Genomic DNA, 14767 nt, shown 5'->3' with positions numbered 1-14767 from the left:
GAATTTACTGCTATGAATACAACAAAACAAATGCATTTTTTGCAGTCCTAGTGAAAAAAGTGCATTACTCACATTCATTATTAATTTATGTTACATTTAATGCTAAAACAGTTACTTTTTAAGACATTGATATACTTCACATGGATAAAATCTATCTTTAGAGCAATTTGATTACACAAGATTATTTACAGATGTGAACAACAGAAAGATCTCAGCATGATGTACTTCCAGCAGGATGTTCCTGGCTCCTAAAAAAAAAAGTTTATAGCCACACTAGTGTCCTGTGAGACTGTATTGCTAATTACAAACCAGAAAATAACATTGGTGGATGGTTGGAATATTACTCAATTAGATCTTTATTACTGGAGGGGAAAAGTAAAGTTTGGCCTGAGGGTGGCGCCAGAAGAGAGATCATGTTGTCAAGTGCCTTAACACTCAGCTCATCCGGTCAGCTTTACAATGTAAAGGTTCAAACTGAGGCATTGTACAAAAAGGGACACAAAGTCGATAGAAAGACGCAAGTATACACAAAATGGGGCAAGTTAAATTTATGGCTTTTCACACAAATGTAGGTAAAGACATGTTCAGACGGCTCGAAGACATTTGAACCTGAGTGAAAAACGTATCCTGAAGATATATTACTCCACCTCATGAACATACATTGACAAGAGGAAAAAAATGAGGCAGATCTAGAGAAAAAGAATAAAAAAGAACTTGTAGTTGTGCTTGTCAATGGCTAAGCTGTAAAATCACTCCAGCATTTAAATTTACGCAAGTAAATCAAGGAAAACATTTGCCTTGTGTTCCGTCTTAAACAACTTCAGATTTGGCTCTGTTTCCATCAGCCTCAGCTGTGCTTAGCTCAGCTGGACTATGAGCTGAATGCCAGTTAGCATGTTAAAATGCATGTATTGATATTCCATGTTACATGGCTTAGCTTGTTTGAATTCATCTGAAAGTAAAGCTCAAGCTTAGAGGAATTATTTTTTTTTGGACAAGACCTGCTTGACCTCTTTGACCTGCTGGTGGTGCTAAATGAAAAGTGAAAGGATTTATGGTAAGTTGCTAGTGTGGCTAAAAACAAGTAGACCAGTGAACTTAAAGTGGTTACAGGTGGGTGAATGTCACCTAAAATGAGGTGCAGCCAGAGGGACAAACAGCTGCCATAAACACAACAGAGAACCAGCAGCTTCTCGACTACACTGTGACACACATTACCTCCAGCATCCAGCAGCGTTATACATCCCACAACATGAACGAGCTACACAAACTACAAAATAGATCTCAGTAAGTCTTAAAATTTGAATAAGCATCACACAAGATTAAAATATACAATATATATACTGGCCACTTTTAAAAGATACATCTTTGTTATTCATCACATCTACTTACACTGCAAATATACAGGAATATATAAATATAGTCAATTTAATTTTTAACACCATGGCTTTGATATAATGTGATTAAAAAAAATAAATAAAGGTATCCTTTTCAGTGTAACAGAAACTTAAATGTGCTCAGTTTGAACTTTTAGACAATTTTGTATAACTATTCACTATAATTGTGTACAAAAATGAAGCATGTCTATCCTTACTTTACCCGTTCAGACTATCCGCTGGGTTAACCTACTGTTATTGCCTGCTTCACTAACATTTTTTAGGAGGTAAATTATTCCACAAATATTCAGAGTGTTTGAGCATGTATGTGCATGTGTTTTTTTGTTCATGTGAGGATGCTAAGGCTTGCTAAACTGATGAGTTTAATATTCCATAATAATGTCCTCAACCTAATTTATTTGTGTTACTAAATCTTTTGGTATATTGCTGATTTTTTGATTGTTCATAATACTGTAAGCAGAGCATTCTGGTTTGTGCTTCCTGTTTGTGCTATTTTACTTTTTTAGTGTGCCTGGACATTTTACAGCCATGGTGACACATGTGCATATGCTCAAACTAACAGGTCAACACTTAGGGTCAGTAATTTGCTTGTGCATAATAATTGTTTTAAATCTCTTTTGTGCTTCTGTAGCATTGTCATTATCGTAGGAAGAAAGTCAAAACCAGGCAAACCAGGCAACCAAACTGTGCATTTCCTTTTAAATCCACGTGAACAAGCTATGCTTTCTGACTCCATTGTGTTTCAGTATGATTAGCTTAAGACAAGCTCTTTGTATTTCACAATTCAGCATACCAACTCTCTTATTTCACAATATAAACATGTAGATTTCAAGTGTTTTGCAATGAACTTCTTAGTCTTTGGTGGAGAAACTGAAATGAGGGATTTCCTACAGCACTAGAGCTATAAAGTGTATGATGGATGATGAGACTGTGGCTTCATATCTCCTCTAGGTAACACAAAATTTATATTGTCCTACGTCATACTACAGTACATCACTCTTTACAGAATGAACAAGAACACTGAAGAACACTGACTATACAGGAAGTACAGCAGAAGGCTGATTCTGGGCGAGGATGAATGTAAAAGGATGTCTTTCGAGCAGCCATAAGCATAGTTTATGTTTATAATACAGAGGGTCCTGTGAAAACAAATCATCACAATAAGAAGCATTTTCTAGTACAGAGGCATGGAACAAAGGTGCACTGCAATGTACTGAATGTACTATTCATACACACTGACATCGCTGCGTAATGTCTAATAGAAAATAATCTTTTCTATGTTAGACTGTATGGCTTTGACCCACAGTGCTGCTACAGACAATAGCAACAAAACCTTAAAATTATTTAACTCACATTCATATTGGCTCTCTGTGCCACAGTACTAAGTGAAAACCTGTTATGGCTTCAGACCATGTTCACCCAGCAGGACCATACCGGCTCCACTACATTCATTCTTTCAGATCCCCCGACACTGTGCAGACAGGGATGTGAATTATACTCTAGGGGGAGGTGTGTGTGTCTGCTGAGGATCCTTATACTAAGGCAAAGAAAAGCAGATCACAGAACTTCAACTTGAGCACATAAACCTGGTGGATGTAAATACAGAATACATACAGATGTACAGTACAGTATGCCATTGTCAATTTGACCCTGATTCCAATGTTTCATCAGCTGTAAAGAGTGAATTTCCTCTCTCTTCTTCTATGACGTTAACATATATCTTCAAACTACTGGTCCAGATGCTGGGAAACATAAAAACATTTAGGACACCCTCTCAGGTGGTTCCTTGGTCTTTTTTTGGGACATGTGCTCAGATAAATTGGGCAGCTACCTATAGTTTTGTGGTTAGTGGGGCAGTGTAGTGGGTGTTGTTGGCGCTGCAGTGACCCCCTGTGGAGACATGGTGGCTAAAAGGTAAACTGTGCTACAGGAGTGGGTGTCAGAGGGGTGTTTGGATGGGGTAAGACAGCAGTTAAGAGTCAGACTCTGGTGTGACAGGGGTGGTCGGCGTGGTTGGCGTTGTGGGGCTGATGGCAGCGTTCTGATAGCTCGTACCGTAGCAGCTGCTTGGAGACAGGGAGTTGGGGTCCAGGGCTTTGTTCCCTGCAGGAGTCAGGTAGGCTCTGCGTGGCACAGATGACGGTGTGTCCCCAGGCTTGGCGCCAAGGATGAACTTGGCCTCGTCCTGCTCCTCCAGGTTGGACATATCCTTCATCATGGTTTTACGGTAGGAGACAGAGAGCTTGTTGGAGCCGTCTGATATCAGGTTGAAGTGACGGGCAATGAAAACGAGTGGGAGAGGAAGCATGGCTACTACGATGAGAGCAAAACACATCGCCAACGCCCAAGGGGGGTAACTCTGGAAGCGTTCCTGAGCCTGCAGACACAACGATAGGGTTCAGTGAGTATGTGTAAATCATAAAGGAAAAAAATGTTTCAGCAAATGGAGAGAAGATTACCCTTATGACAAAAATGAGACGTAAATTGTGGTGATTGGGGCTACAGCAAATAACAACACTTGAGATTGTATTTTCAAGTATATATTGTTCAGATTTATTTATATATGAACAATATAAGACACCCTCTATCCTTAGATGCTCAATATAATATGCTCAGATATAAAAAAAACCCCCAAAAGCTTTAAACCTGTATCACAAAAATACAAAAACTGATGAGGTAAGAAAACTAAAACTACAGTGAAATTGAAGACTGCTGTCAACACACACACACACACACACACACACACACACACACACACACACACACACACACACACACACACACACACACACACACACACACACACACACACACACACACACACACACACACACACACACACACACACACTGACTGACTGACCAGCTCTTGGACCCAGGCGTTGTATCCTGGTGGGCTGATGGCCATTTCTATGACAGAGGCTGTGATGAGCACGATAAGACAGATGGGGGACACGTACTTCCACAGGTAGAAATAGATCATACTCGGTCGGAAACCCAACATGTCTTCCAGATCCTGCATGAATCTGACAGACCAGCAAAAATATTACAGTAACGATCACGTCCTTGTGCAATTTTACACTCACTCAAGAACAGACATCTACAATTGCTTGTACCTTTTAGTGCCGTATATCCAAGCGACTGACACATTTTCCAGGATGACCACTACAGTGAGAGGCAGCCCAGCAGAATAATCATCAAACATGGTGACAAAGTAATTCCCTGAGCGTTGAACAAACAACAGGCCACATAGGAAGGCCACAATGCAGCAACACACTGCGGAAGAACAGAACAATTAGAGTGAATTCAGACTCAAACATTAAGGTCTAATAGAGGAAAAATGGAAAATATATATTTTTTTGCCAGTAAGCTGTTTTGATTCCTGTGAGTGTTTTGCATTCAGTACACTAAGCGCAATAATACAAAGCCTGACTGTTGCATGCAGAGGAGGTTTACCTGTGAAAAGCTCCCTGTTGACTTTGTAAGTGTCGAGGACTGGTGTGGTGATGCCAGTCATGGTGCCGATCATGCTGCCCAGACCGAGATTGATGAGCATGAAGAAGAACATGACTGACCAGAAAGGAGATGCTGGGAAATGAGTCATGGCTTCGGTAAAAGCGATAAAGGCCAGACCGGTGCCTTGTACAGCCTGCAGAGAGACAATCAAAAGAGTTAAATCAGGGACAGGTGTGAAAGACTCATATAGGAGAACATGCTTTAAACTATGGTTGACACTCACCTTGTTGAGCTCATCTTCCAGGACACAAGGATCCAGACCCAGTTGGGAGAAGCTGTCCTCTTTCACCGTCTTGATGACACCGTACATCTCAGCGTAGTCTGGTGTGGTGAGGTGGGAGAAGTTCACATGTGGAGGGATGAGGTCGTGACTCAGGACGTTTGAGTTGAGGTATCCTAGGATCTTCTCAGCATTACTGTGGAGATAAAAATCACAATCAGCTTTAGAAAAGCAGCAAAGTAAGTTGACACATTTTACATGATGATGCAGACATGCAGCTAAAAAAGCTATATATAATAAACATGTATCTTTTACATTTGACCACTATACGGCCAGATTATACAGGAATGATAAAATACTGTATGAATAAGAAGTTACTCTATAAACGGTTTTTATGTGCTCATACTGTAAGGATGTGTACACTATATACAGTTGATGCTGAAAAGATATAATATACATGTTAATGCACAATATTTATATTAATATGTATGACAACTACTTGAACCACTGGAGCTAAATATCTAATAAAAGTGTGAATCTAAGGACGGCACTGTTGATCTGTCGGTTGGTCGTCCACCTGTGGTTCAGACTGAAACATCAATGTAACTGGAAGGATTGTATTGGAATATCGTATGGCCATTCATGGTTCCCAGAGGATGAAGCCTACTGACTGTGTGTTTTGTACTGATTAGTAAAATTGACCATGCTAACACACCATATTACGACAGTGAACATGGTAAACATTATACCTGTGAAACATCAGCAAGTTGGCATACTGATGTTAGCATTTAGTACAGCCTTAGACTGTATACGCTAAGTCTGGTTTGAATTAAACATTTCAATGCTTTGAGGAGCACAAACAATATTTAATTTGCTTCCATTGTGTTGAGGAGGAGGCAGAAATTGCAGAGACAGGAAATGCATCCATCTCAAGACCTTAGCTGGTAAAACTGCATGGCTAGATAACATTAGAGGTAAATGACAAAACTTTAAAACAACTTACAACATTAAGATATTCAAACTGTCAACACATTTTTCACTATGTTCACCTACAGTAACTGACATAAATTGAAATTGACATATTAACCATTTCAGCTGGATTAACAACTGGCTATTTTTCTTGTCACACTTTTAGGTACATGCTAATTTTGATTTTGTGTTTTCACTTTTGGATCAAAGTTAATCGACCACAGAATATGCCTCTTTGTGGAGAAAAAGTGTTTGCAGGTGTTGAACTTACTCTACGACACACTTTTCATTCATGATGTTGGCCTTGAAGCCAAGCACGGCGAATACCACAAGCGTGGCCAGAATGGAGGTGAAGAAGTTGATAAAGGAGACGAGCACAGCGTCAAAGTGACAGTTGTTGTCTATCTTATTGTAACTGGAGAAGGCTATGACTCCTCCAAACCCCAGACCCAGAGCAAAAAAGACCTGGGTGGCGGCCTCTCTCCACACCTGGGGCTCCAGCATCTTTTCCAGCTGTGAGACACAATGAGAATGACTCATCAGTTTGTGGTTAATTCAAAATATCCAGAAGGGAGAAAGAGTGTAAAAATTATGCAGTCTCACCTTGGGAGTGAACATGTGAGCAATGCCATCCACCGATCCCTTCAGCATTAAACCCCTGATCAGGAAACAGAACAGTACCACATATGGGAAAAGAGAGCTGAAGTACATCACCTGTGAACACAGAGAGCAAAAACACAGATTAAAGAAAACATGTTCTCCTTCAGATTTTTCTCTCTCATCATATGATTCATTTCTGTCCCATCCTTTTTGCTACCTTCCCCGAGGAGGCGATTCCTTTAATGACGGCAAGACAGACGATAATCCAGGCAACCAGCAGAGACAGGGTCATTTTGACGTTGAGGCCACCGCTCTCTGCAATGGTGCTGGTAGTGTTAAGAGTCTGACGGTACCAGAAATAGGTCGTAGCTGAGCTTTTGTCACACTCCGGTTCCACAACTGGAGATAAGGGAGATAGTAGGTTTAGGTTAGGTGATAATGAGCATGAAGCAAAAGAAACAAGTGGGAAGATGAACATGCAGCAGGGAGGTTTTGGTGTTGGGCCGAAGGAGAAATATAATGAGATTGAGAGTGTTTACTCAGGGTCAATATCTCAGTTCTTGGCTGGCTCACACCTCTCAGACGTAAGGGAGCTAAACAAGGTCATGTGTGTATTTATTATGCAAAGCATGAACCTCCAATTCACCACACTTGAGATTTGTTTTCAGTGCACACATAGTATATTCTTGTGTTACCTTGGGGAAATGATATATACTGTGTGTGGCTGAGTTTAGAGGGAGCAGTGTTACGATTCTCAGTATAATAATGCCGGTTGGGGTAGATTTATCTATGTGGGTGCACACACACAACCCACACAGACACATAGACAACTATAGACACAGGAAATGTTCTTTAAATCAAACTGTAAAGTGATCAGATGCAGTTATATGATAAACTAAACCAGGGGAAATCAAGACAGCCTCAGATAAATGTATTGTTTTTTAACTGCTGTCTGGTCACACATATATCAATGTAGATCTATAAATCTAGGATATAGATCTATGTCAAATGGACATACAGTGTTTCTGTCCTTCAGTATTAGCGTTCTTCAGTATGAGCAGCTGAATTTTAACTTCCCATCTCTCTCCCAGCTGTCTCAGCCTGGCTGAGTCATACACATGCTGAGTGTTTCTTGAATGCCACAGGGTTTTGTCATTATCGCCTCTAATCAAATAAACTCCAGAGGGTTTTAATCTGGATTATGTCCATGTAGTCGTGACAGAAACTTGTAAGGAAGTTGATGCAATTTGTTTGAACTGTTTAGGTGTGTCAGTACATAGATTGAGGCTGAACACAATCTAAAGCTTGCAACAAGGTGGCTGTTACATGTGACATGTTATTGTAAGATAAGCATACGCATGCTGCTGCAATGATTGACCAGAGCAATGACGAAGACGGATATTGTTCCAAACACCAATAAATCCTGTAAACATACAAACTTTTGATATAAGATGAAAACATTCATATTGTAATGGAAAATGATGTAACAGATTGAATTAAAATGAAACACAAATACACACTGTTCTGTATTATAAACCTCTTAATGTTCTGTAATATATTGAATATATTTCTGATTAATTTAAAGAAATAAGTCCAGTCAGTCATTTAGATCAAGTTTGTATGTAACCACTACGCTGCAGATTTAACCAACTTTTGATTGACCAAGTAAATGCATCCCAACTTTAAAATTTAAATTACAGTAAAAAATTGCTTGATGAATTCCTCTACTCCAGTTTTATTTCCTTTATTAAATTGGGGCAACTTATTACTGCATTGAAACTGTATTTTTGTCAATATTTTTGTCTATTTGTATCTTTTAAACTCTACTTTATTTTATGCTAGTTTTTCCTTAAGTAAATTTTTTTGAAACACTCACTGTCACTCACCCAAAACATTTAACTTATTGTGTTCAGTCTATCACTGCTACCAGAAAGACACGTCTCTTAATCATTGTTTAAGCCAAACATCTCCACTTTTGTGTGCCTGCTCCATATTTACAAGCAGCTGTAGCTTCATAAAACATTTGATTATTTGCACAAACAATTGAGGATGAGCTAACTGTGTTTAATTTAAATTTTATATCAGATTAATTAGGGCTGGGTATCAGTACTCAATACCTTTAATGTATCGACTGAAATAAATCGATACCAAGTAGTATCGAAACATCTCCCGTTAAACGATACCTGCAATCGATCCTTTTTGCACCCAGAGTTAGAAAATATGGCTATTTGAATGGACTTGCACACAGCCAATCAATGCAAGCGTTCTTAGATTTAATGCGACATGTGATTGTCTGAAATTTGTATAAAAATAAAGTCACTTAGATGTGAAGAAGTGGTGGCATTTAATGCAATTTAATGCTTCTATTCACATGATGTGTATTGAATGAAGTACTCAATTGGTATTGGTATCAGTTTAAGTGTACCTAGATTGGTGCTGGTATTGTAATTTTTTCAACGATACCCAGCTCTAAGATTAATCAATTCTTTGTATGACAATACCAGATAATTAAGATTCACGAAAGGTTGTGACAATTGGCTTTAACATTTTGCAAGGGAGGATTTACACAATGAGCATGTTGATGAAGTTCAGCAGAAAAGCACAGTACCTCAGTCCATCACCAGGTTGATATTTGTACTTGAACATTTTAATTCTGTGTGACAGCAACAGAGAATGAATATGATATTGTGAGAAAATGAAGTGTGGATTAGAGAATCATGATTTCCATTTGACTAGTGTGCCAGAGCAACTGGGAAAGAGCTGTAACTGTAGTTTTAATTGTTGTTCCAATGCATTTATTTGCTCCTTAAAAAGTTCTTCACAGTAAACACTCTGAATTCGAAACGTTCATCTCCCATCAGTTAGTATTTAATGTCACTCACTGGCAAGTGTCCCATTCCTTCTGATAGGGCATTCGCTCCACGGCAGAGGAAACTGGAAGGACTGGACGAAGTAGAAGATGCTCCAGCCAATAATCACATTATAGTAGAGCCCCACAAAGCCACACACCTGTAGACAGATAGATAGATAGATAGATAGATAGATAGATAGATAGATAGATAGATAGATAGATAGATAGATAGATAGATAGATAGATAGATAGATAGATAGATAGATAGATAGATAGATAGATAGATAGATAGATAGATAGATACCAAAGAAAATATATAAATGGACAGTTTACAGTTTACCGGTGCCATGTCTTTTATACCAGCACTGAAATACGCATATAAAAGCAGCATGCTTTGTGCATGTCCCATGTTGCCATCACTCTTTCTGAGCAGTCTTGCCAGCCAGGACATTCAGCAGCTAAATAAGGTTGAGGAAAGCATGAATAATTAAAGTGCTCTCTTTTCAACAGTGGTCTTCTAAGAGATATTTATAGCTGCTTCTGCGCCAGCTGGGCAACTCCAAAGAAAGGCTACCTTTCACTCTCAAACGCGTCAAATAAACTACCTCCCATAAACCAGCCAGAGGCAGAGACGGGATGCTGTGGTGACTCAAGATGTTCCTGTAACTTCATCCTGCTGTTTGCTATATCAGTTTCAAGATTGTTAAGCCTCTACATTATACTCACATACATACAAAACGATCCAAAAACATACCAAATCCATAGATAGATAGATAGATAGATAGATAGATAGATAGATAGATAGATAGATAGATAGATAGATAGATAGATAGATAGATAAATAGATAGATAGATAGACAAATGGAGAGCGGAGGACAGTTTACAAAGTGTTTGCCCAGGCAGAAAAGAAGACACAATCATAAATCACACAGACAGAGCAGTTTTTTGTTTTATCCCTTAACTGGTGCACATTCAGCAGATGTGTTTATGCTTAACAGCATGGTTTGACAGCTGTTCCTCCACAACAGCCACACTGATTCTTATCAGAGGACCCACACCTTTTTTCTCCATCCTGCTGCTGTCAAACTGTTTTTCTGATATGTTATTATAGCTTTTAACAGCTACAGTGCAGTCTGAGTTTCTCCCCTTGAAGAAAAAATGAAATACAAAATTACCATCAGGCTAGACGCCCCTATCCCACCCAGATGGGGACAAACGTAGTTCCACACCCCAATGCTTCCACGCCGGATCTTCTGACCCACCGCCAGCTCCAGGAAGAAGAGCGGGATGCCAATGATGACGAGGAGGATAGTGTAGGGAACCAGATAAGCACCTAAAAAACAGAGACCATGGAAAATGCTGTTTGGTTGGTAAACCAACACAGACAAACAACAGATTCAAAAATGACCCTGGACTCAAATCCAAACATTTTTGACACAGTGGCTTCCCCTGCACTTTGTCTTTCTGTTTTTCTGGTGATTAATTGTGTACACAATTACTAGTAAATGAGCAAAAACATACAAATATATTGATGTGGATATGTGAACATTTCCAACTGTATTCATTTGTGTTTTAAAATCAACAACATTTACGCAGTAGCTCAGCAGTTTCGCATCAGTGTAACTTGCAAAATGTGATACTGTGATTCAGTGAGCTATATTTACCCAGTCGCCCCCTCTCCTCTCACAACTCCTCACTAATGTAAGGTACCCGGCTCTTGACAAATAGTGTGTGAATTTTTTTTTTTTTTTAGATTTTGATGGAAGTCTAAATTTGGCCCTGTGCAGCTTAGTTGAGGGAGTCATAATCAGGATGCAACTGTGTTTTATGTGCAGGGTGAGTCATCATCCGGGATATATAAAACAGGAAAACATGTGCAACTATTAATACATCAAAAGTAGGAATTACATACAGTGGCATACACATCTCGTGGTGGTTGGAGTAATGAAGCAGAGAGGAGGTTAAAGGCTGAAGTGATAGTGAGGTTAAATGCAGCGAGGCGTTTTGGGGCTTTTGCCAGGATCCTCAAATCAGCTGAAAACTCTGAGCACCTTCAAGCAAATCCACTCTATAAAAGGTTATTTAAACTGGAGCCTGTGACAGATATGATATAGTCATGAGCATAAAGATGTGACAGCAGAGAGAGAATGATAGAGGATGTTAAAGAGGAGGAACGATGAAGGAGAATAATAGAGGTAAAGCAAAAGTAACCCACACAGCGATAACTCCTAAACAACACAGACCTTTAATGTGTCTGTAATTGGCTGTCGAGCAGCCAATTATAGAGAGAAAAATGGCTGTTCGACTGGTCTCAGAGTACGTCTACTGTCAGTATATTATGCCTATATGAAATAAATTCTGCCTTTATGCAGTAAATCAGACATGGGCAGTTAAGCAGTGAACACAGAAACATCAGTGGCTAAAGAAATGTCTGTCGATCCACGATGACAGGGTGTTTTTCACACTGTTTACACCTCCAATTACATTCATCCCAGACAAAAATAATTCTGCAGCCCTGTACTATACAGTTACATTCCTCTTTTATTGAGCTCTTTTCTGTTTACCAGAGTATCAGTTGAGCTTGGTGTGCTCTGCTGGCTGTAGTAATCAATGGTGCAGCTATATTAAGACATGGATGTTTTTATGCACAATACAGCTGCTCTATTGGCAGTTCTGTGCTGAATGGAAATGCCATGTAGATTGTGATGATCGGGGTCACTGAGCTACTAAAGGCATCTCGAAGACTCATTATCTTAAAGTAACAAACAGGAAGTGGAGCAGATATTGACTTTTTTTGGGAAAAATTTCAAGTCAGCCTTCTTGTCAAAAATAATACAACAATCATGGTGAAAACTGATTTAGCCATTTGCTTGAACTGTGTCACTATCACTGTGCATTTTCCATTTTGATAATGACAGTATCCTTCCTCTATTGGCTTTAAAGGACCAGTGTGTAGGATTTAGTGGTGTCTAGTAGTGACGCAGCAGGTTGTAACCAACTAAATACCATCCTGGTCTACTGTAGAAACATGACTGTGCAACATGGTGGCCTCTGTTTAAGGGGACCTGCTCCCTATGTAGATATAAAGGACTCATTCTGAAGTAAAGACACAACAATTCTTATTTTCAGGTGATTAAACACTAATTTATAACATACTTATGAATATTATTGTCCATTTCTGCCGAGTCCATTCTGCTAGATGTCACTAAATTCTACACACTGCACCTTTAAATTAAAATGAAGTTACTGGTTTTTAACACACCTGAAACACCGAAGGGACTGTTGACTCAAATATAGTGAATATAACTGTAAATTAAATCATTCACTTGCTAGACTGTGTGCAGCCTTGCAGTTGAACTCACCTCCTCCATTCTTTTGGCACAGGTAAGGGAAGCGCCACACGTTCCCCAGGCCCACAGAGAAGCCCACCTGGGCCAGGATGTACTGCAGTTTGCTGTTCCATGCAGGGCGTCCATCGTTTTCGGGCACCTCTATCTGCGGGGCTTTTTTCCCAGCTGCCCCTCCGACATTCAGGGAGCTGCTCTTGTAGTCGAGTGGCTCCTCGTTTGCGAGCAGGTCAGCCACTGACTCTGTAACGTGCTCATGGCTTTGCTCGCGCTGCGTCACCTTGCTGTTCTTAGGCATCAGGGAGGCTGAGGGTCGGGAAGGGGGTGGGGGTGGAGAGAGAAAGAGAGAGCGAGACAGAGACCGGTAGGAACAGAGAGAAGTGATACAGGCAGATATTGAGACAGATGGATGTAGCTATGGGGGAGATGCTGAAGAGTGGCAGCTGTATTGCAGGTCGGGGCCTCAGTCCTGAACAGAGAAACAGAAAGGTCATATAGAAAATTATTTTTCAAGGACATCGTCAAAATTAAAATACAATAATGTTCTATTAATAGACAAAAATCCCATAAATAGTCATCATTTCAAGGCCCATTTGATGCACAGTAATCTCAAGCTTCCTCTCCTGGCTGTGATCCTTAAATAACACCTCCCACAGTCACTGACACAATTATTCCTTCATTTAGTGCTTAGTTAAACTCATAATCAGACACCGGACTGTAGCACATGGTCATTTGGTCAAGAACAATGTCAACATGAAGACAGGGGAATGTTTGTCACACCTGTGTGTCAGTTTAACCTGGTTCTTTCGGCAAAATGTCAGCACAGACCAGGGGTTGACTTTACTGTTAGGCAAGATGAGCAACCGCCTGGTGCCCCCAACTTTCAGCAAAGATTTGAATGCAAAACTTAGTATTTTTACTGTGTGGTATTAATAGTTTAAGAGAATTTTTGAGCATTTCTTCTATTACTGCCTATACAAACATTCCCAGTTAGAGAAATGTTGAAAATAAAGACAGAGTTTGCCTGCCATATCACTAAATTCACCTCTGAGGCTTGAACAGACAAAAACACAAAATAACACTGCAGCTCTCCGCCTCATATACAGTGTTTTTGGTTCTGTAAAAAATTCCCAATCCTGCAAATTGTTCTATTTAATTTCCCTGTTCTGCAAGATTAACTTTAGTGAAGCTTTTTTTCCTGTAAATCCCCTAATCCCCTGAAGCCTTGCAACAGCATCCATACTCACCCCTCTGTCAGGAAGTGGTTGGTTCAATCCAAACGCAGTGGAAGAAGTGAACACAATGCTTTGGATGAACTGCCCTCTGTGTAGGCTCATTACTTATTGAGTTAGCCGTTTCTCCATTATGAAAAAACCCACTATGCATTGACATGCAACACTGCATATCTTGTGGGATAAGAGAAGACTTTGTCACGGGACAAGAAGAAGAAAAAAAAGAGTCTATGTCATAATAATTGATTATCTATGATTGTTACTGATTTACAAAGTCCTATTGAAGCAGAAGGTTAATTTCGGAGGCGGTAGGGGGGGAACTGTAGCTGAATGAAGATGCTGCACCTTGCGTGTGATGTAATAGTGATGCACACAAGCCACGTCACAAAACTCACTGCTTACATCAGCCTAAAACAAACTCCCAAACACACCCAAATTCCTTGATTTAGCTCTTAATACATGCTCAGGATGTGCATTTGCTGTCTTTCGCTGATGTTTATATATATATTTTCATCACCACCACAGATTTCCTCCCCTGTGCAAGTCAAGATGAGCCCATGATGCAATAATAATCCACAGCCATTCACAAGTCTTCATAATCCGGTGTGCATTAACTGTAAAGCCCCTCCACCCCAC

At 39.8% G+C, this 14767-nt stretch overlaps 2 protein-coding genes across 2 annotated transcripts in view; both read right to left on the bottom strand.

The window, feature by feature from the left end:
- bysl (bystin-like) overlaps window positions 1–14767 on the bottom strand; it is a 169466-nt gene that overhangs the window by 85897 nt on the left and 68802 nt on the right. The gene's annotated exons all lie outside the window — the stretch shown is intronic.
- Window positions 3370–13197, bottom strand: LOC133977382 (sodium-dependent neutral amino acid transporter SLC6A17-like). Its single transcript, XM_062415537.1, has 11 exons — window positions 12915–13197; window positions 10728–10885; window positions 9584–9710; window positions 6919–7100; window positions 6705–6815; window positions 6373–6614; window positions 5136–5328; window positions 4853–5045; window positions 4513–4672; window positions 4260–4422; window positions 3370–3774 (listed from the first exon to the last, which is right to left on the bottom strand). Exons 1-11 carry the CDS (start codon window positions 13195–13197, stop codon window positions 3370–3372), a joined length of 2217 nt encoding a protein of 738 aa, XP_062271521.1.

This window comes from Scomber scombrus, chromosome 3 (genome assembly GCF_963691925.1).
Source record: "Scomber scombrus chromosome 3, fScoSco1.1, whole genome shotgun sequence".
NCBI classification, from domain to species: Eukaryota; Metazoa; Chordata; class Actinopteri; order Scombriformes; family Scombridae; genus Scomber; species Scomber scombrus.
The sequence above is the reverse complement of the archived record's forward strand: the minus strand, read 5'-3'. Positions and strand labels throughout refer to the sequence as shown.